The sequence below is a fragment of the Scardinius erythrophthalmus genome (assembly GCF_964197995.2).
Source record: "Scardinius erythrophthalmus genome assembly, chromosome: 24".
In the NCBI taxonomy this organism is placed as follows: Eukaryota; Metazoa; Chordata; class Actinopteri; order Cypriniformes; family Leuciscidae; genus Scardinius; species Scardinius erythrophthalmus.
In genome coordinates, this window is record NC_138244.1 from 21,464,008 (window position 1) to 21,486,084 (window position 22,077).

At 36.9% G+C, this 22,077-nt stretch overlaps 3 protein-coding genes across 3 annotated transcripts in view; 2 read left to right on the forward strand and 1 right to left on the reverse strand.

Moving 5' to 3' along the window:
- LOC308684742 (uncharacterized protein) overlaps nucleotides 1-5,944 on the reverse strand; it is a 40,020-nt gene extending 34,076 nt beyond the window's left edge. Inside the window, exon 1 of the mRNA XM_081356009.1 lies at nucleotides 5,815-5,944. The gene's annotated coding sequence lies outside the window, so the exon portion shown is untranslated. The remainder of the gene's footprint in view (nucleotides 1-5,814) is intronic.
- A 1,266-nt stretch (nucleotides 5,945-7,210) lies between these two features.
- On the forward strand, nucleotides 7,211-10,409 carry LOC308684490 (uncharacterized protein). Its single transcript, XM_081355734.1, has 7 exons — nucleotides 7,211-7,318; nucleotides 7,428-7,471; nucleotides 7,618-7,802; nucleotides 8,660-8,814; nucleotides 8,934-9,364; nucleotides 9,455-9,660; nucleotides 9,758-10,409. The coding sequence occupies exons 2-7, from the start codon at nucleotides 7,438-7,440 to the stop codon at nucleotides 9,938-9,940; spliced, it is 1,194 nt and encodes a 397-aa protein (XP_081211860.1). The 5' UTR covers nucleotides 7,211-7,318; nucleotides 7,428-7,437; the 3' UTR covers nucleotides 9,941-10,409.
- A 5,245-nt stretch (nucleotides 10,410-15,654) lies between these two features.
- Nucleotides 15,655-22,077, forward strand: part of abcc8 (ATP-binding cassette, sub-family C (CFTR/MRP), member 8) — a gene marked incomplete at its 5' end in the record, with an annotated part of 88,005 nt that continues 81,582 nt past the window's right edge. The window contains 3 exons of the mRNA XM_081356877.1: nucleotides 15,655-15,675; nucleotides 18,739-18,901; nucleotides 21,285-21,426. Of these exons, the coding sequence (XP_081213003.1) occupies nucleotides 15,655-15,675; nucleotides 18,739-18,901; nucleotides 21,285-21,426 (326 nt within the window). The remainder of the gene's footprint in view (nucleotides 15,676-18,738; nucleotides 18,902-21,284; nucleotides 21,427-22,077) is intronic.

Below are 22,077 nucleotides of genomic sequence, written 5' to 3' on the forward strand. Positions count from 1 at the left end.
GACGCAGCACGTGACTTGGGAGTATATGGAAAGGAGTTTTGTAAAACTGTGGTATGGCCCAATATCCCTATCTGGAAGTTTGAAACTCCAATAGTGGATTTAGAGGTATTACAGACCAAAATAGTAAATAATCAAGTTGATTTGGTGAGTGAATTTTATAGACATGTGAACCAAAAATATAGTAATTTTAAGCAAGTTTTTACAGATGGATCCAAAGACCCAATAACCGGAGTTACAGGTGCTGCAATTGTAGTTCCCAGCCAGACGATTGAGATGAACAGGAGAACTTCAGATCATTTAAGTGTATATGCTGTTGAGATGTTTGCCATTTTGATGGCATTAGAATGGATAGAAAGCACTAAGTTAAACAAAACTTTAATTTGCAGCGACTCTGTTTCTGTACTGCAGAGTCTTAAGACCGGTATGGTCAAGAATCATCAGGAGTTGTTTTATGATATTATGGCTATCTATTTAAAAATAAAGAATAAAGGTGATGACGTTATATTTATGTGGGTCCCAGCACATATGGGTATTATAGGAAATGAATAGGTAGATAAAATTGCTAAGGAAGCACTTCAAAAAGAGAATATAGAAGCAGTCATCAGTCTTTCAAGATCAGAAGGAAAGAGTATAGTGTGGGGAGAAATTACGAAAAAATGGCAACAAAGGTGGGACCAAGAAATTAAAGGAAGACATCTATACTCAATTAAAAGAAGAGTTGGCAATGTAGAAAATAAGAGAGGAAACAGGAGAGAAGAAACTATTGTAACCAGATTAAGAATAGGGCATAATAAATTAAATAGTACTCTACATATAATGGGGAAACATCCAACTGGGTTTTGTGATCAATGTCAAATACCTGAGACTGTAGAACATGTGTTAATTAATTGTTCAAAATATGAATTACAGAGAATAGTTATGATTAAAGACATGGAAAAAATAGGACTAATAGGACATGGAGTAAAGAGTATAATGGACTGCAGTAAGAGTGAACAAGGAATTAAATATTTGATTTGTTTTCTGACAAAATCGGGACTAATGACAAGAATATGATGACTAAAAATATGGAAAATAACTAGAACCAGAAGATGGCAGTAATGCAACGTCAAGGATGCAAGCTGCCGTTAGAATCCAAAGAAGAAGAAGAAGAACTGATTTGTTCAAACAGCTGTTTGATTCAACGACGAAGCAAACGAGGAGTCAGTGGGTGCTTCTCAATATCCCTCCTCGTCTCCTCGCTCCTCCGTCCTAAATCCTATGACCCGGAAACCGATCGAGCACAGCCATCTTGAAGGACATCTCAATTCTCTAATTGCACCGCGAGGAGGCGAGGATCGAGGAGTGAGGAGGCTTCCTGAGGAGTCATGAGCGAGGATACACAGGTGTATTCTATACGGAAGAGTTTTATCGCCTAAAACGTGACGCACGTATAAATTCTCCTCCCCCTTCACATCGATCACAATCATTTTGATTTATACTTTACCTTTGCAGTTTATATAAGCCACACATCTCACATATTTCAACAGGGTATCTTGCTTTATTATTATTTATTATGAATTTCTTAAATAACCAAACTTCAACAACATAAGGGCAGATCCTCTGAGCGCTGCTGATGACGCGGTGAAGTGACGCTCGAGTGATCAACTATTCCAATGTATAAAAAAAGCTTTCATTCGATCCCTCCGTCCTCGCGTCTTTTCCTTGCAGCATCTCCTCGCATCCTACAGGGGGCGGAGCTGAGACGCGAGGAAAGGAAGCGAGGAAAGGAAACGAGGATGCACAAATAAGAATTGAGAAGCACCCAATGTATCATTAAATGAACCCATTCGTTCAAAACGCAAATTATTCAGTAACGAATCACCCCTATCAGTTTCAGAGATTGTTTCTGCTGTGGTTTCATTTTGGAATTTCCATCGGCGAAATGACGATAAACTAAAACGTAACTCTCAATGTTAACTCATTGTTGCATAACATAGCCTATCACATTAGCAATTGTGCTGAAATTTGGGGAAAACTGCGCTTTTACTTGTGTGATATATTTATTTTATATTATGTAGCCTAGGCCTAATATTACAATAAGACAAAAACTCATCGGGGCAAAAAAATATCCATATACCCTTGGATATATTAGACCTTGATGTTCGTAATTCGGCCGGGGATTTTTACGCAGGTGGGTGTGGGAGAAAAAAACACTGACATTCCGATTCAGACCAGGCCCGGAGTGTGTAATCGGGAGAATCGGGAGAATTCCCGGTGGGCCGCTTCACTTTTGGGCCGGTCGAGGAACTTTTTTTTTTTTTTTTTTTTTTTTTTTCACATTTCAATGTCACGTTAGTTACATAGGCTACACACGTTTCGCATTCTGACACCGCAGCGCGCAGCCTCTGCATGGGTTGTACCATGTGAGGGAGTTCTCCCCTCCCCTCCGATAGAGTTGGTTGGGTCCATAGTCAGTCTTTTCCAAAACGTTTTCTCAGGTAGGCTACCGCGGCACCGCCGGCGCCTACCGATAGCTGGGCCGGCCCTACCGTAACGGTACACGTCAGGGAGGATGGATGGGAGGAAGAGGCCAGGAGGTATGGAAGCTTTTTTTAAGCCACAGAATAAAACATTTTAAAAGATAATTGCGACTTTTTATCTCACAATTGCGAGTTAACATCTCGCAATTCTGACCTTATTTCTCAGAATTGCAAGATATAAAGTCAAAATTGTGTGAAATAAAGTCGCAATTGCGTGTTATAAAGTCAGAATTGCGAGATATAAAGTCAGAATTGCGTGATATAAAGTCGCAATTGTGTGTTATAAAGTAAGAATTGCGAGATATAAATTTAGAATTGTGTGAAATAAAGTCGAAATTGCTTCTTATAAAGTCAGAATTGCAAGATTTAAAGTCAGAACTGCGTGAAATAAAGTCGCAATTGCTTATTAAGTCAGAACTGCAAGATATATAGTCAGAATTGTGTGATATAAAGTCGCAATTGTGTGTTATAAATTCAGAATTGTGTGAAATAAAGTCGCAATTGCTTATAAAGTCAGAACTGCAAGATATATAGTCAGAATTGAGTGAAATAAAGTCGCAATTGCGTGTTATAAAGTCAGAATTGCGAGATATAAAGTCAGAATTGTGTGATAAAGTCGCAATTGTGTGTTATAAAGTCAGAATTGCGAGATATAAATTTAGAATTGTGTGAAATAAAGTCGCAATTGCTTATAAAGTCAGAACTGCAAGATATATAGTCAGAATTGTGTGAAATAAAGTCGCAATTGCGTGTTATAAAGTCAGAATTGCGAGATATAAAGTCAGAATTGTGTGATAAAGTCGCAATTGTGTGTTATAAAGTCAGAATTGCGAGATATAAATTCAGGACTGCGTGAAATAAAGTTGCAGTTGCTTATAAAGTCAGAACTGCAAGATATAGAGTCAGAATTGTGATATAAAGTCACGTTATAAAGTCACAATTGCGAAATATAAAGTCAGAATTGTGTGAAATCGTAATTGCTTCTCATAAAGTCTAAGTGAATTATTATTTAACTTTTACATTATTTGTTAACCCATGGTATTAATACAAACTACACAATAGTAAGAGCTGAACTGTTGCTTCATTTATCCAATTTAGAAAAAGTGCTAATTTGGAATTCCACCATGGAAAAAGTGGGCCGGTCTTGGGCCTGAAACTCCCGGGCTGAAAAGGGGCCCCACTCCGGCCCTGATTCAGACTGCAATCAAATCACCTATATAGCCCGTATTGAAAATACCTTACGACTCCACGAGAAACATCCAAATAGTGCTTAACTCATTAACTTACTTCAGCTGCTTGCTTCCCTTCTTCGACATTTAAAACACGCGGATCGGTGACGAGGCAGGAGGGTGAAGCTAACTGTGGGCTGCTGCCGCTGCACTCAGGGTCTTCCACGGGCACGGATGAAAGTGAACCCAAGTAGTTAGTTAGTTTAGGAATTTTTGCATACCTTTTCTGCCTTTCGAGTTTGTTTTTCCTTTTTTGTGCACCTCTATCACTTTTTTTCATCATTTTTGAACTCCTGCAAGCGATTTATTCCCATGTTCTATATGAAAACATAACGAAAAGAGGCGTTTCCCAACGTCATAGCGCAAATTGTAGAGTTAATTTGATTGGCCGGTGAATTATATCAGTCAGGCACATTTTCCAATAACTTCTTGTTATTTTATTATACACAAATCAACCACCTATGACTTGACAATCTCATTTCCTCCAGCCAATCATGGGCCCCCTAATCCCGTGGGCCCTGGGGCTTCAGCCCCACCTAGCCCTTATGTTAATCCGGCCCTGCCTGCAACTAAGAGAATACTATAACAAAGAAATTAAGGACAGAAATGAACCTAATGCGGTTTTAGAGACTTTGTGTGGTGCATATCAACAGAAAATGCGCCAAATCGTTTCAAAGCTGTACACTAGCTTAATGTCCTGTCAGAAAAATACAACTCTGTATGTCAAAGAAAAGTGGGAAAAAGAAGCAGTTGTCACAATCTCAAATGAAGAATGGTATAAAATCTGTGAGATGTCACAGACATCTACAAATTCACAAAAATGGAGAGAATTCAATTGGAAAAATTTCATTCGATTCTTTATCACGCCATCTATTAAAGGTAAACAACTGTCCACCCAACAAATGTGTTGGAGGCAATGTGGCACTGTTGGTGCTAACCACACGCATGTTTTCTGGGACTGCATTGAGATAAAACCTCTCTGGACTTCTGTCCATCTTACTTTTTGCAAAGTACTGAAGTATTCTATACCTTTAACTTTTACAACAATGTATCTGGGTCTTTTGTCCAATGTAAAGAAAGATGATCAATATTTGGTTAAGATTTTATTGTCGGCAGGGAGGAAAGCGATAACAAGAAGATGGCTCAAACCTGAGCCATACTCAGTGGATAGACATTGTGCAAGAAATATGCACCATGGAAAGAATGGCTTATTTTAAGATTGAAAGAAACAGAATTTAAAGAAAAATGGGACAAATGGATAGCTTATAAAATAGCATTAGAAACTGTGTAATCTGAATGTTTTTATTTTATCTTATTTTTTTTTTTATCACAACATCCGGTTGCTGTCTTATGTTTAATTGTTCATTTTATTTTATCTTTGCATTCTGTAAACATACTCAAAACTGAGATCATCATGTTATGTGTTCTATCTGCTTAAAACAATAAAGAAAAGAGTGAAAAAAAAAAAATTAATTCTCACAAAGATCAAAACTCTAAAACCCTCTAAAGCGCAGAGGGTCCTAACAATGCCTGAACAAGTTCTGTCAAGGAAGCCCACAGAGGGCCATTCAACCTGACAATAAAGAGCCGAACCATCAGAATATTTTATCTTATTTTATCTTAGCCAAAAACGTAATTGTTCCAGCCATATGAAGTACTATTGACCCTCTAAAACGAGTTGAGTACTAACAATGCTCAACTATAACTAAACTTGTCAAATGCTAGATTCTTAGCTGTAATGAGAAACAAGCAAGAACAGAGTCTTCTGCCATGATTGCGTCGCTACAAGCATTTTTCAACTCCACTTGTGCTTGTACAAATGCTGACATGGGTAGAACTTTTCACTTTGACTGCAACCCAAAGCATTCATTCAACTCCATCGAGAGCCGAATGTGCTCCGTTCAACACTAGATTCTTGTTGCTCTATCGAGAAACAAACAAGAACAGATTATGTTGCAATGAATGCATCTTTATGTGTGCCTTCAACTCCTCAAGAGCTGAACGCGCTCATGCAAACGCTGAATATTAACCTTCAGGTGAGATCAAAGATCCACAAAGCTTCTTACCAGTCTTTTTCAGAAGTCTCTCAAATGCATAAAATAAGCATATTCAGCTTGCTCGAGGAGTCAAACACTCTGTGGCATTTCTGTCTTACTTGCACATACAAACAAACGATATACACAAACAATACTGAACAAGGAATGCAGGTGAGGGAACAACTTAAGAAGGGAATATAATTAAGCACATACAGCTGACACATATGAACTAAAGCTAACGGTAACCAAGGAGACAAACGAGTGGTGGGAATCTGAACAAAGAAGACACATGACAAATGAAAATGAACTGAAAGTCCATGGAAACCAAACTAAACAGAACAGAATGGTGACATAAATAGACTTGATAATCAAAACAATATGTGGAATTAATTAATGCATATGTATAATTTCCTATTATCCAATTTAAAATTAATAATCTTGAAGTAGCTGCTCACCTATGTCCAAGAAGACTCTGTCATCAGAACAAAGCTCCTGGTTTATGCACTGGATAATCAATTACATATTTCAGCGTTTATTGCAATGACTACATTTTACTCAGTAGGCATGTAGCTTATGTTCTGCATTTACTTCTGAGACTTTAATTCTACATGATAAAAGGTGTTGTGTCGAATTTCGACTGCCTGCCAGAATTCTTCTGCCCTCCACTAAATGAATTTTAATGATTGTGATCATCATTTTCCCTTTCACTTTTCTTTATTTTAATAAACTTGTATTGCATTTGGTGGTCACAAGTTAATTTCGCGGATCTTTTATGTCGGATACGACAGACTAATATTGAGTAGCCTAAATCTTGTATACGATTCCTAAAGTTTTTGCATCTACATCACACATTACAGACATTGATGCACAATCGTGGATATGATCTACATGTCTAAAGTATATTGAAAGAAATCTGTAACATAAATCTGTTTTATAAACTCATTGATTTCACTTAACAACTTTAAATATAATGCACAATAAACTATAGAAAAATGTATTTACATCTCTCAACAGAAAGGTTTTCTTTATTCCCTTAAATCCCTTTTAATTCTTTAATTATAATAAAAAGACCCCCATTCCCAATGTTCAAGACATGGTTACAGCCTTGTTTTTGGAGCTTGAAAATACCCTAAAGCAAGGCAGGTTTGTGCAGGTTTGTGAGGTTTGTAAAGTGTAGATAAATCAAGTGTGTCATCAACAGGCCCATACAAGAACTGCTGGCAGAGAAAAATCTACTTATTACATGTCTAAAGTACACCCAATCAGTTTTCTGACAGACAGATAGGTAGATACAACATATAGAAAGATCCAATGTTCATTGTCAGTAAATCTACAATTTTCTTTTCTTTTTCTTTTTTTGGTGAACTGTTCCTTTAAGGATGCCTACTAATCCCCCAAAGGATACTCCCTCATTCCTTTGACAATCAGTTTTATGTATCTTTGTTCCTAATATTTTTAAGGAGGAGCCAGAGAGTATAAATTCCCTATGCTGATCCCAACAACTGCATTGCTTAGAGAGGCATTCCTCTTACAGGTAACTTTTACTGACATGCTCCATCCATCGTTGTTGTAGTGATTCTTGCCATTTTGTTACTTTTTTTATTGTTTTTCAGACAATTTTGAAATTTGTCATTTCTTTACAGGCTAAGGACAATGAACATGGCTTGCAGAACACCAGTCCCCGGAGGTGAGTAAAAGTACAGGAATTGTTTTTGACCAATAAAATGTAATCAAAATCTCTCTCAGTCTTCAAAAATGTACATGCTTAATGTTGTGATATTTGACACAAGCCTGTGCAAAACCATTATAAGTATTACATTTGTAATTCTACAGAAGTGATGGAAGAAAATCAACTCAGCTTCTTTCAGGAGCTTCTTCCATCGGCTGAGCGTACGGCTTTGCTCTACCATCTCTCCTATCTCTGTTTGGCTAAGTTCCCCAGGTTGGAGATGGATCTCAGACATAGTGCTTGTGAAACCCATAGTATCTTTGTCAACTCTGAGGCTCTTTTGGAGGAGGTAAAGTTCTTCTGACCTTTCTCTTTTTAAGGTCAAACTAAAGAGGCAGATTAAAATAAGACAATACTAACAACAGTAGAAATCGAGGATAGATTTGTATTGAATTTGAATACAGGTACAAAACAAGAAGAATTTCAAGGGGTAGCATTGAAATGCATTGAAATTAATAGAAATGTTGTGAGTGTAGCTTGTAATAATGCGTTTGATTTTTCTGCATGAGTTACTCATTATTGTGTTTTCTTGCACACAGCAAATGAGGTATTTTTTGTTTAAAACATTAATGTCTGAAATGTATATATTTCACTGTAATTAATAACTTAATTTTCATTGTATGCACCATTGGAGAAGAACATTTCATTTCAAGGTCACACAGGCTTTCATGAGTTTTATAGATTTTTATACTTTTGGGATGAGAGAAAAAGATACCTTTTGGAAATTTTAGATAATTTCTCTCATTTTCAGTAGTTCCAGTAGTAGCTATCAGCAGCAGAAAAACAATGTCCATTGAATTTAATACAGGTCTGATATGCAAAATAAAGTTATTTTAATCTAACTCTATTAGACTTTCTGTCTTCTGGTGGAGATAATGGGAATGATAGTTATAAAATATTTATTATAAATGTTTGACATTACACATTATTACAGATTCCCCCATCCACCTGCATATTTTGGTTTGAAATCAGCAAAATTCATCAAAAGGAGATGACCTTGGTGGACGATTAATTTTGAACATAGAATAACTTAATTATCTATTATGGAACTTAATTATCTAATATAAAAACATTTTTTAAGTTGGCTCAAAAATCTAAGGGGGCACATGCAAGGACATAACATGTAAACATCTTGCTGTCTTTTAGTGTGTGTACACAAGTAACGAAATGGTTTCCACACTGTTCCCTCGACTGAAACTCGCTGTTGAAAATAATGAAAACATTCAGACTACGATGTCTTTGGAAAAAGCAAGAGAATGGATTGCAAAAATTGTTAACGGAGCGGAAGAGATGGTGGACAGGTACAATTTTAGGAAATGTTTCAAAGTGTTACACATCAAAAGCATTATGATATATGAACCTACAGAACAAAGATTACAGTGATTAAACTGATGGTTTATCTGAAATCTGTCATTATCAGATATGAGAATCACAACCGCAGAGTGGCTTTCTTCACCAGTGAAGTGATTCTTGAAAAGGCTGCGGCTGACAAAAAATGTGCACAAACTGCCAAGGAGATAGAGGCTCTAGAGAAGGTGATGAGAGATCTTCAGATGGAACTGAGGAAAACCTTAGAGGAAATCGGACAAATTGAGTCAAAGATAAACCGGTGTCAGGCCAGATCTGCTCGTGGAAGAATGTTTGGTTTGAGTTTCCTGGCTGTCGTTGTGCCATTTGTTGGACACATTCTTAAATCCATTTTAGCAGCTAAACCTGCACAAAACCAGGCTCTCATGAATGAAAAAGCTCAACTCGTTGCTCAGAAGTCAAACCTGAAAAGCCAGGAGCACAATATCCAGGTCAGGCTGAATGATGTTCAGCTGAAGTTGGCAAACAAGAATATTGAAAAGGGTGAGATTCTTTCAAGATCTCTGTGTGCCAATGTCAAAAACCTCAGAGTGATCTCTCATAATCAATGGCTGCTTCTTATTGTTTTTCAAGGTTCAATACCCGAAACCGTCCCTCTGAGCGATGTCCAAAAGTACCTTTATCAAATCCAACAAACTCTGCTTAAGCATAATATGTTCTGGAAATCAATGCTAGTATTTCTGGAATCTCTCAAAAGTGAGACCTTTTCTAATGAACACTTCATGGAGGAGAATGAATTGAAGGAGATTGTTCTGATGCATATTGATTTAGCGCAAGAGGTAACTTACACTGAGTAAACGTCCAGTTGCAGATTATGACAGTTAATTTCATTGCATTTTCATTGTTGTGATTCATTTTGTATCTCAAATCTTTCAGCATTGGAAGGCCTTTGGTGAATCCTGTAAGACGGCAACGAGGGCCTTTAGCTTGCAGAATAGGGATGCGTATGGGTTCCTGGAGTTCAAACCATCTTCATTGTCACCAGCGGAATGGAAAAGGCGGTATGACATTGTCAAAGCAGATCTTACCAAAATAGATACTGCCATCGGTGCACATTAGCCAGTGATGGCTGCCATTACTTTACAGTACATAGAAGTACATACAACTTACACATTTATATGTTTTAATATAAAGCTGCGTTCAAACTGTCGCTGGCTAGCGCTGTGGTCATCATAAAGTTTATGAATGACATACATAGATGTCATTCCATGTTGAGGACATCATTCTTTTTTTTGGAATCCATTTTCTTTCCACTAAACATTTTGGAGGGAAAAGATTATATAATCAGCATATGTATAATATAAAAGAGAAACAACATAAAAAAATTGAAAGAATCTTTAGATTTATAGAATTGCTGTGGTACTATATGTAAAAATAGGGTTCCACTTTATTTTCGATAGTCCACTTTAGACATTCTACTACCTGTTGCTATGTTACTAATAGTCAGTAGAATATCTGTTGGGAAGCATTAAAATAAAGTGTTAGCAGATTTAAGCATACAGTCTATTAATAATCTAATTACAGTTAGTTGACATGTAGTTGCAAAGTTACTTATAGTTAGTAGAATGTCTAAAGTGGACTATCGAATGAAAGTGTGTTGTATAATTTGAAATGCCTGTTTGTGTGTGTATGTGTAAAAAAATAAAAAATAAATGGACAAAAAAAAACATATTGGATACATGTTCCTTGATGTTCACTTATAATGAACATATATTCCACAATACAGTGGAAGTGTTGTATGTCACTCCGTTCCAGTTCAAATTACCAGTTGGATTTATTAAATATTACCTTATTGCATTCATCTTCTTCATCTTCAACTTCATTGGTATTTAAATAGTATAGGCTTATGTTGAACATTATTCTTGTACAAATAGATGCTGTATTAAGCAGAACATAACATACTGAATGAAAATGTCTCTGAAACATTAGTGGATTTGTCAAATATTACATTGATTTCACTTCAGCTGTGATAAAGTATGCAAACATAGCACAAGCGTCTCTATATGAAGCAGAAAGCGTCAGACTTGACGGCTCAGTTTTCAGCTCCTCCCCGACTGTACGCGTCAACTCTCGCCGAGAGGTTACATCCAACCGAAGTCGAACACACCTAGTATCTGAACTTCAGTGGCTAATGCATTGCATATGGTGCAATGATTTAAATACATTTCTTGATGTCTTTCTCTAGACTAGAGGCAGTCATATGCAAATTAATTGCTTATGTGATGTATATCTAAGCAACCCCTTTTTAGAGCTTGATTAAAGAAATGCTTTGTTTATAATGAGGAGGACATTTTAAGCTATGAAACTTGCAGGATGTTTGAGATGGTCCTCAATGCAGTACAAAAGATCCGGGGGGAGGAGTCGGATCCAGATCCAACTCCTCCCACCTTACATACCTAAACCTACCCAACTCCACCCCCTGATCCCTAGACCCACCCCTAAACCTACCAATCTCCACCCCTTATATGAGATTACCAATCTCCACCCCTTATATGAGATCCGACTCCTCCCCTCGGATCTTTTGTACTGCATTGAGGTGCTACTGGGATGTTTTGCAGGACAAAGACCTTTTATACTCTATGTCAAAAGATCAAAGAAAAATTTGGTTTCTCATGTCATGAGCCAATCAGAGTGCAAGCTGCCGCCTCCTGACGCTGCTAATAGGGCTACGTTTAACTCCACCTTTAGACATTAGGTGAGCTCATCCCAAGATGTGCTGTTGTTCACAATGGAGCTGATCTTGTAATGGCAGTCTTTTCTAGCCGGCTCACAGTTACGCTGACACACTCCCAATAGCACATTGTCTCCCCCTACTGTTCATCCAGGGCATTCCATGTCATCAGTCCAGCATTCATATAACAATCGTACACAAAATCATAAACACAATGAAATAATTATATACATGGGAAAAAATGTATAACGGAGTTCATAACGGAGGAGCCATTGTCGCCTGCCAGGAGGCGGAGGTGGAGTGGCAGTGTGTCCGGGAATGGGACCAATACATTTTTTTTTACCTCTCTCGTCTCTGGCCCTGTCCCAAATGCCACCCCTAAACACTTGCGGTCTTCCTACGAGTCCGCACTTTCTTGAAGTCTGCTGTGGAGCTCACATCAGCTGACTCTTAACTATTGTTTTGTGTTTGTTTATTTAATGAATAATTTTGATGAACGTATGCCGGTTCCAGCCTCCTCCTTACCTGAGCTTCTAACTGTGTCACAGTGATATGCACAGTTACAAAAGTATCTCTCGCAAAACTATATCATCCCCTTAACCCCCCAACCTGACTTTTTATGTCATTAATATGATTTATAATATTATGGTTTAGCATGTCATAATTTTGTCTTTTTTTGTCAGTTACAATTTGGTAGCCTATGTCAATTATGACTAAGTATGTAATAATTATAAACTTTATTTAAAAAATCTGGCTTAGTATCTTGATTTTTACCTCATAATGTTGACTTCATGTCATAACTATGACTTAGTATTGGTGATGGCAATTTCAAAACATTGCTTCATTAAAGGAGAACTCCGGTCAATTTTAACATTGAGCTCATTTTTTTGTACATTTGGAGTGCTGTCAATACAGAGAACAACGACAAAAATCGGTGTTGCCTACACCGAGTTATTCTATTTTTAAAATTTGCACCCTGTTGACTTCAATAGGGCAAGTACTAAACCTGCTTTTAGCCTCTTAACATCCTTGATGTGTCATTACAAGTGCACAGAAAATGTGAGTGATTCCTTCTGAGTGAACACGAGTGGATCTGACTGCAGTAGATGTGAAAGAAATGTATAAAAATGATGTTATTTAAGCCAGCGCAAATACCTGTTTACATTCTGTTTTCGGGTGAAGTCCAAAGTAGTCGATTGCCGAGTTCACGCGCATAGGTTTAGTACCTATGATCACGCGCGTGAACTCGGCAATCGACTACTTTTTAGCATATTTTGCAGTATTAAACACATATTTATCGACTACTTTTTAGCGTATTTTGCAGCATTAAACACATATTTATATCGATTTCATCAGGCTCTGAAAATTCTTCAAAAAGAACACAAAGAATGGCCTTCTCAGCTGCCATAGTTGCAACTCTTGCACCATCAGAACAGGGTGTTCAACGCTCCACCGTTTCCGTTTAAAAAACATTTTGCAACTTTTTGTCAGGGCTGATAGCAGCCCTGGTCTCTGATCAGTTTTATACATTTGTAGACGTTTTAATTAGACATTGGTATAATTAAAATGAATAATGGTAGTTAATAGTCTCTTATTAGCCAGTTTAGCTGAGCCATTCATAGAACAAACAAAACAAACCCTGGCAATTAATAAAAGAACATATAGACACTTGATACTCTTATTAGATGATTAGATAACTGCATTTGAAAGATTTTACTTTCAATAAAAAATTTGCAATCGATTTGTAAAAGGTGTTTTTATGCATGTTTGGCCCAGGTTTTTGTTGCATTTACACTGTTCTGACCACTAGGGGTCACCGTGGAGACGGGTGTCGGATTGTTTCGAAGCCTTGACACAATATGGCACATTTGATTCAACTGTTTCAGTGATCCACGAAGCCTCGATTGCCCACCACTACTGAGTATGTCATAATTTCGAAGATCCAAAAACACAAAACAAAGTATAACAAAACTTGACTATGAAAAGACCTGCCACGTGGAAACATGGAACCGCATTCATAATGCAATACATGAAAAAGGAACGATGGAAACATGAGAGCTATATACACAAAGACTACTGACTTACAAGGAACACCTGAGAACAATCAAACAATTAACCAATGAGAAAACAGAACAAGAACCAATGAGAATATAACCCATGAACCAAGGGAAGCGCATGACAAGATCATATGATGGGATAAAGGAATCACATGACAAACCAGGAAACAAAGAAGCCATGAGACATGAACATGATAAAACCAAAACTAGACATGACACTAAATATGTCATAATTATTTATTATTTATTTTTGTAGTGATAAAAATTAAGACTTACCAAAGTATGATTTCTTGGGAATAGGCTTTAGATATCACAACATATTATTTTTCCGTGATGTTGTTCAAAGGGTCTCTTACATGTCATGACTCGCTTCTATAAATGTCAGAACTTCTGTGCGTGGAATTATTAATTTCATTGGTTCTTTAGACGAGCTGACATGATGAATCCATTGGAAACGTAGTAGGCCTACAATAGCCTATTTGTGCTTTAAGGCGCTTGTTCCTGCACTGCCAATAATGGCCTGCTGGTTACAGTAGATAGTAATTGTGCCTTTAAGCATTTTTTCACTGTCTTTTTTTTTTTTTTTTTTTTACTTTTATGATGATTGCAAACCATACAGAGATGACATTAATGAAATACAACTTTGTATACAATACACAAAATATATTAACAATATGTTCAATATCATCTGAAGATACAGGAGGGGAAAAAAGTTAACAATGATTTGCTAAAAAAAAAAAAAAAAAAAAAAAAAAAATAACAAAAGAAACAGAGGAGAAGATGGGGGAAAAGACCACGAGGGTAAGATATTATTTTATACATCAGTTAGAGTGTACTTTTTGCACATTCTGTAAACCTATAAACTGTATATATTCTGTATATATATAATATTCTGTAAACTCTGCAGGACAGCGGCATTTCAGGACCGATGTTGCCCATCCCTTATATAGCCTAACTGATAATTTAAGTCTTTGCTGTTGATTTCATTTTCCTTATTTAATGCTACCTTTTTTCTTCACCCCTCATGTGTGATACTTATCCTCTTTAAATATCTATATTCTTTTTATATTTCTATAGCTCTTATTGCAGAACGGTATTTTAAAACAGACCACAGGATCGACAGCCATTCCTTAGTATTCATTTAGTAAAACGCACATAATTTAGTATAAATGTAGACTAACGTTGCATAAGAAAATGCAGTTATTCCCCCATGCTTTATAAATCAAGCACAATGTTTTAGAAATGCATAGGCTAATAGGCCTACATTATTTAAAACAAAGCAACAAATATGCATTAACAAAACGCTCTTTTTGTTTTATATGATTTCTGATATGTTCTATTATGCTTTGTTTTGAGCCATAAAGAGGCTGAATGCTGTGCTGTGATGACGACATGCTCTGCTGACGTCCTGATTGGCTTGTTTTCGTCTTCAGCACCTGTCGAATTTGCCATCATAGTTTATGCGTAGCGAATGATCAGTGGATCACTTTCGTGTTGGAAGGCAGTAATTTTAGGTCATGTTTGTCTCAACCAATAAACAAATGTATTCACCAAAGTGATTACAATTATTAGAAATTATAGGCTAATTGTATCCTCTTGGTTTATCGTGAAATGCCGCTGCACGCTGTAAAATCAGCTGCATGTCGGTTACAGTATTCTTCTATTGTGTGATTGATTGACCAGTCGCTTTGTTCTGTTGCATCATTGATTGTGATTGATTGCTCGCTCGCGTCGCGCGTGTGTAGGCTACGTGACGAGTGACGACTGTATGAACTGGATTCATCGACCAACTTTCAAATCGATGTTTGGGAATGTGTTAATGTCAGATTCTGTAAGTGTAAAGGCTCTTTTCAGCACCTTGGTTAGTTCCTCTGGGGAAAAACTCGGACCATATGGCAAAGAAACGGACACATTTCAGATATTTTTTTATTCTTAACATATTCCCGCGTGAGTTAGGCGCTTCTATTTGACGGTGAGGTTTCTGGACTGGATTGAAAATCATCATACGAGGTCGCAGTTTTGGGAACAACTGGAATTTCAGGATGATGATCACTCGCTACAGACCGGTATGCTAATTTCTTTTTTTTTTGATAGGAAAAGTGTTTTTAATTAGAAATGCAAATGATAGTAGAGTTTTACCTACATGATGTTGCCTTTAAACACGAAGTGATGTATTGAATTGTGTAGCCTTTATTGATACAGTTTTTCGACTATTTTCCAGTGAGGGAGTTGTTAGGAGAACCATGAGCTTTTCACCATGGTGGTCACGCAGCTATATTAAGGAAAGATGCTGTAACTTTTTATGAAACATTTTCCACATATGAACCTGATTCGCTTTAGACTAAATTTTGACATTTTTGCTTGTGACAAGATGCGATAGAATTCATTGTCCGTTAGTACACGGAAATGTTGTGCGCATGCGCAGTTGTTTTGGAATTGATCCTCTGTTTCAATGGGATGAAGCCTAAAAGATAATCATAAAAAAATCGATATACTACGACCAGCTCTCCACAGTAATCATTTCCCTTGGTGTGTTTGTGTCAGAGCTCTATAAAGAGATATAGCCTAGTGTTTTTTTTATTATTATTTATTTATTTATTTATTTATTTATTTATGTATTTGCAAATGCACAAGGATGTCTCATCTGTAAAGTCAGTTAATGTGATTGGCCTTAATCTTTGATTTTCATGGTCCAGTATCATTTGGAGTCAAAATAAACTGTTTATATGCATTCTGATTTGATCTATTCAATTTAATTAAATTTGTAATCAAAATCAGTATAAATTACATGCAGGCATACTGTACTGTACGACAAGTAGCCTATCTCTCTGACCTAATAATATAATAATTAGCTATTTAAATTATAAATGAGAATGAAATTAGGGAAAATTGCGTCCTGAAAATAGGATTAATTTTCTGCAACATCTTTTGTTAATATACTTATGACCCCAACTATTCAACTGTACGCTCGCTTTTTAAATATGGAGTTAACTATAACCTTTTATTTATCTTTTATATTATTTATATTTGGGGTGGAAAATAAGGAGAACTTTTACTTGAGCATGTCCAGTGTTATACATAGACTCTCTATAACCTGATCATAACTAAGAGCTTTTATCTAGATGATTATTAAAGGACACTTTAACTAGTCCAAATAGAAGTGAACGCATATTGAAAGAAATAAACCTTTAGGCCCACCTTTGATTTGACCTGCCATGTACTGCAGATTATAGGCTCATGCTACTCATTTAATCTTCAGAAAATGCTGCTTTTAAGGGGATTGCATTATGATTCAGTTGTGGTGCATTTTAACTGTTGCTCTGCTTCATCTGCTGGTCCGGCAGGAGAGTGAATTTGTATTTTGCCTTACTGAAATAACTCATCTATAACACACCACACCTGTCTGTACTTGATACCTTTGAGTAATAGGTCCACGTTATCTTCTCACCACTGTGTCATAAGGTTATCACACTATGGCAATAGGTGGTTGTTTTAGTTCTGGACCGTAATAAGGGTCACCGTTCATATACACTTTAGATCTAATATCACCATGGGTCAGGTAGCTTGTCTATACACAGAAAGGGGTAATTCTTCAAACTGCAACATTGAATTGACACAAATTTTGACATAGCCTTTTTTATTCGCTTTCTCATTTAAAAAGCGTGTTTAAAAGCCCTATTAGAGACCTTTTGTGTTCCCGGTCGAATATGACCGGCCTTTTAAAGATTACTTGTAAATCTCTCGTTATGCTATATTATAATCACCAAATATTGGATTCAATCTTTTTGCCAGCTTGTTTTCTTTCAACTAGGACAGGTTTTGTATTTCTTTTTGGAACTGATTGATCGTAGGCTTCATTGATCTTAACTCATGCACCTCTAGCTTTTGTGTGAAAAAAGCATTATTTATGGATCATTTTGTCAATATTCAACAAAATATGGATGACATTTGTTACGTTTATTACGCTAGTGTGCTTCCAGGAAGTTTGTTTTGTACAAAACGGAACAAAATCACACTTGTGGTATTCCTGGTCAAAAATGACCGACCTATAAAAATAGCTTATAAATCTCTCGTTTTTTATCATTACATTACATTACATCACAACATTATCACCAAATGTTGCATTCAGTCTTTTTGTCAACTTGTTTTCTTTCAATTAGGACGGGTTTTGTATTTATTGTTGAAGCTGATTGATCGTAAGCCTCATTGATCTGAGTCTCATTGACCTGAGGTTAAAGTTCATCTGTGAAAAAGAAAGCATGCAATACTCAAAATTGTGTGTGTGCATGTTTTAGTTGCTCGTGTGCATGATCATTAAATTTCCTTTCCAAATATTGCAAATATAATGTAATATAAATATAATTTACTGTTCTTAAATTGTTATATATTGACATTTTATCAGCCACACTGCTTTCTAGATTTCAGCATCTGCCACAGAACAAACCATAACTGTTTGTCCTCGTTACAATGCCTTTCGTCCTTCAACCGTCTCATAGGTTCGCTTTGGTTTTTGAATTTCTTGACAATCCGACCAAGCTGTGACTGTGAGTCAGTTCACTGCTCATAATGTTTGATGTCTCATAGCGTGAACCTCACTGTGACATGTGTGCCGGTTTTTCAATGCCGCCTGCTATGCAGTTCTCCCCCTCCCTTCCTCCCTCTCCCCTCCGTCATGCTGTGTCTCTCGCTCCTTCTCTCTCTCCTCGTCATACTCTCATGCACACACTCCGCCATCCAGCTTTCCTCCCACAAGGTCAACTGTGAGATTTTGATCACAGGAAGATCCGAGCGCACGCGTGAGTCTGCGCACGCACTGAGATGCTTTTTTGGTTTTTAATGCCATTAAGCCGCGGCGGCGTTTAAAAGCATGCATGTGGGTGGAATCCGATGTAGGCGCCCCCCTGTCGAAATGAAGCTGTTTGGATGTGCTCATCCCATGCCGGACCGGAGCCGTTTTTGCGCTCTACCTGTGCAGTGATTCACTTCAGGATTTCCTCCACCTACAGCAAGGATGTAACGACTCCTCTGTGGACCGATTATGCTCTGAGAGGATCTCTGTCAGCCTTTAACCCTCTTCTTTGTCCTCTTTCTCCACCTGCCTCTGTCTTTCTTCTGCCGGATCACCTCAGAGACCCGATACCACCATGTCCTTGGCATTCTGCGGCAACGACAACAACTCAGCCGCTTACAATGTGGATGCCGGTGTCCTCAACAACGGCTGCTTCCTGGACGCCCTCACAGTGGTGCCGCACGTCTTCCTGCTCTTCATCACATTTCCTATCCTCTTCATCGGTGAGTGTCAGAGACAGGTGAGAACTAGTGCATGTTTGTGTCACAATACTGAAAGGCTGGAGTGACTAAATATACTTTAACTACATACTCTAACTTTATTATAGATGGGTGGGATGGATGGATGGATAGATAGACATACAGATAGATAGATAGATAGACATACAGATAGATAGATAGATAGATAGATAGATAGATAGATAGATAGATAGATAGATAGATAGATAGATAGATAGATAGATAGATAGATAGATAGATAGATAGATAGATAGATAGATAGACATGCAGGTTTATATACAGTCAAACCAAAATTTATTCAGACAGAACTCAGTTTTGACCATCCTTCTGTTAGACTGTCTCACAGATGAATTAGGTTGAATATTTGTCAGCTGTTAAATTTAAGTACACAATTACATAATAACAATTTAGGTCAACCAATTACCATGCAATGCTTAATTTTGTTCAGTCTGTGGTCTAAAAAGGTCGCATTAGCAATTAAAGAAAAAACACTTAAGCAAAACATGGCATTCATTTTACTGGTATTCCACTGTATGACGAATTTTTGGGTATAATTTGTCACGGTTTACTTTATTTTGCAATCTTCACTTACATAAATGAACTATAGTGTCTTGCACCCACTAGTAAAAAAATATATATCTGGTGTCTGATTCATTTTTGTTGTGACTGTATACTTCCTTTTAAAGGTGTACTGCACCATTTAGGGTAGTGTTTTGTTTGTTGAAGGATCAGAGAAACAGACAGGAAATGATTAATGAGCTCTTTGAAAATCATTTCTGAACATTGGGCTTGTTCATTATGAGATAAACACTGCATAATTGATTTGCACTCAAGTAGTCATTCGCCAGAAAATGTGATTTGGCGAACCACATTGGGAGACCGGGATAGAGTTTGTCATCCTGGTGTAGGAAATAATTTTAGATAATCAAATGTGACCTTAGGGGTGGAATGTAGAGCCGAAGAGAGTCAGAGAGTCGAGTTACATGAAGGTCGCTGTTCGTTTTGCAATACCAGAAGAGTCAGAGCAACTTTGAACAATCCCACTAATGTTAAAATGAGCTAACCTGACACCTACTCTCATACTTTGTATTATTATTTTTCCGAATGATTCAGAATCATTTCTGATTTTTGATAAGCTTTATTTTACGTCCTGCCACCTTGTGCCAAGTTTCCGGTGTTCTCAGAAGCGGTAGTCTTCATAGATGGGTAAACTTCAATAGCGGTGAACGGGAGATGACAGCAAATATATGTGTTTGTGTTCCCATTTGCTCTAGTAGCAAAAGAAAAAAAAATCCATGATAGCGTTTCCACAACTTTCCAAAAGAGGGAAACATGTCATAGTTTCTGTCACTCCCTCAGCCGTTGTGTAGAAACAAGCAGCAGCATTAATTTGGTTTGGTCATTTACTGTCAAGGTACTATAGCACAATGTATAGTGTTATTAACGTGTAGTTTTGTGTAAATTTGAATAACTGTGGAAACGTGTCATCAGTCTGTGAAAAGGGTTCATTGTTTGGTAAAACAAGTAGCCCTCCCCCCCATTCACTCCAAGAGCTGATTGGCTAACACTTTTGTGCTACATAAATTAACCATAGTTTTACTACAAAAAAAACATAGTTTCCATAGTCCGATTTCAAAAGAAATCTCTAATGGTTTGTTTCTTTTTAGTGAATCAAAAACTCTTATGAATCAGTTGGAGCAGTCTGTTTAAAATACTTTTTGAAATAATTTAATGTATTTCTGATTTGTTATCTGTTCTGTTGGAATTTCAACTGAATAAATACAATATACACTGTAAAAAGTGAATAGTTGGATCAACTTAAAAAAATTACTTCAATGGGTAACACCTAAATAAATTAAGTTTTCTCAACTTAAATTATCGTGAAAAACGTGATAATTTAAGTTGAGAAAACTTAATTTATTTAGGTGTTACCAATTGAAGTAATTTTTTAAGTTGATCCAACTATTCACTTTTTACAGTGTAAGCAAAGCAATTGTTAATGGAATTGTTAGTGAATCAGAATTCCATACAATTTTATGCATGATATTTAAAAAAAAAATCAACTTCCCCATATCCCTAATGTCCAGTTCTTCTGGATATCTAGGGTAAAATCTGTCCCAGTTATATTGCAACAAATCAGAAAGATTGTTTTTGAGTCATAGAACAAGCTTTTCCTGTTGCCACACGGTATATATGCCCCATATAAAAAGTTTGCATAACAGCACGGGCCAAATATGAATGTGATGTTCTTTAGTTGAGATGATGATATATGGACAAATGATTTATTCCTCGAGGATAGTTTACATCACTTCCTGACATAGAGAAATATATTGCTGTAAGTCACAGATTTTTAATCATTGAATTGTAGGTTGGGGGAGTCAGAGCTCCAAGGTGCACATCCATCACAGCACTTGGCTACATTTCCCCGGACACAACCTCCGCTGGATCCTCACCTTCATCCTGCTCTTCGTCGTCGTGTGTGAAATAGCAGAGGGCATCGTGTCCGACGGGTGAGATAAAAGCTCATTAAGCCTGTCAAGAACATGCCCTGGACATAGGCTCAAATTACAGATTTTTATGACAATTGAGTCTACGCCTACATTAATCCAGATACATTTGAAAACGGTGTTTTCATTTCAAAACTCTCTCAGTCCACACTAGTGTTTTCAAGCGTTTTCCAAAAATGTCCAATTTACACTGAACGTTGGAAAATCGAAATTCACATTACTGTGCATGCGTAAAACCTCATGAACGCTCACTGAGATGATACAGACGGAACAGACATCGGAAAGTTCTCATGCTATTGTTCTGGTAGGATCGTTTTATTTAGCAGAAATATCTTCTCACTGATGTGTCCAGGTTACACTCACTCACCATTACATGTTTGGTCTAAAACACAACTGCTCTCATGTTTTGCCGCTGGAGAACAATTGTGAGTCAATTTTCTGTCATCTTTGCAGGACTGTGATATAAAGAGTGTACAAAGTAACATATATTTAGCAGCAGTGTGAAAGTGATTAGAACATAAGCGCAATAGTGGAATAAACATACATATCTATCGGTTCAATATGCATCACATGACTAAACATGCGTCATCGTTTTCTATTTTAATATATTTTAAACCTAATTTATTACTGTGATGCAAAGTAATGCATCATTAC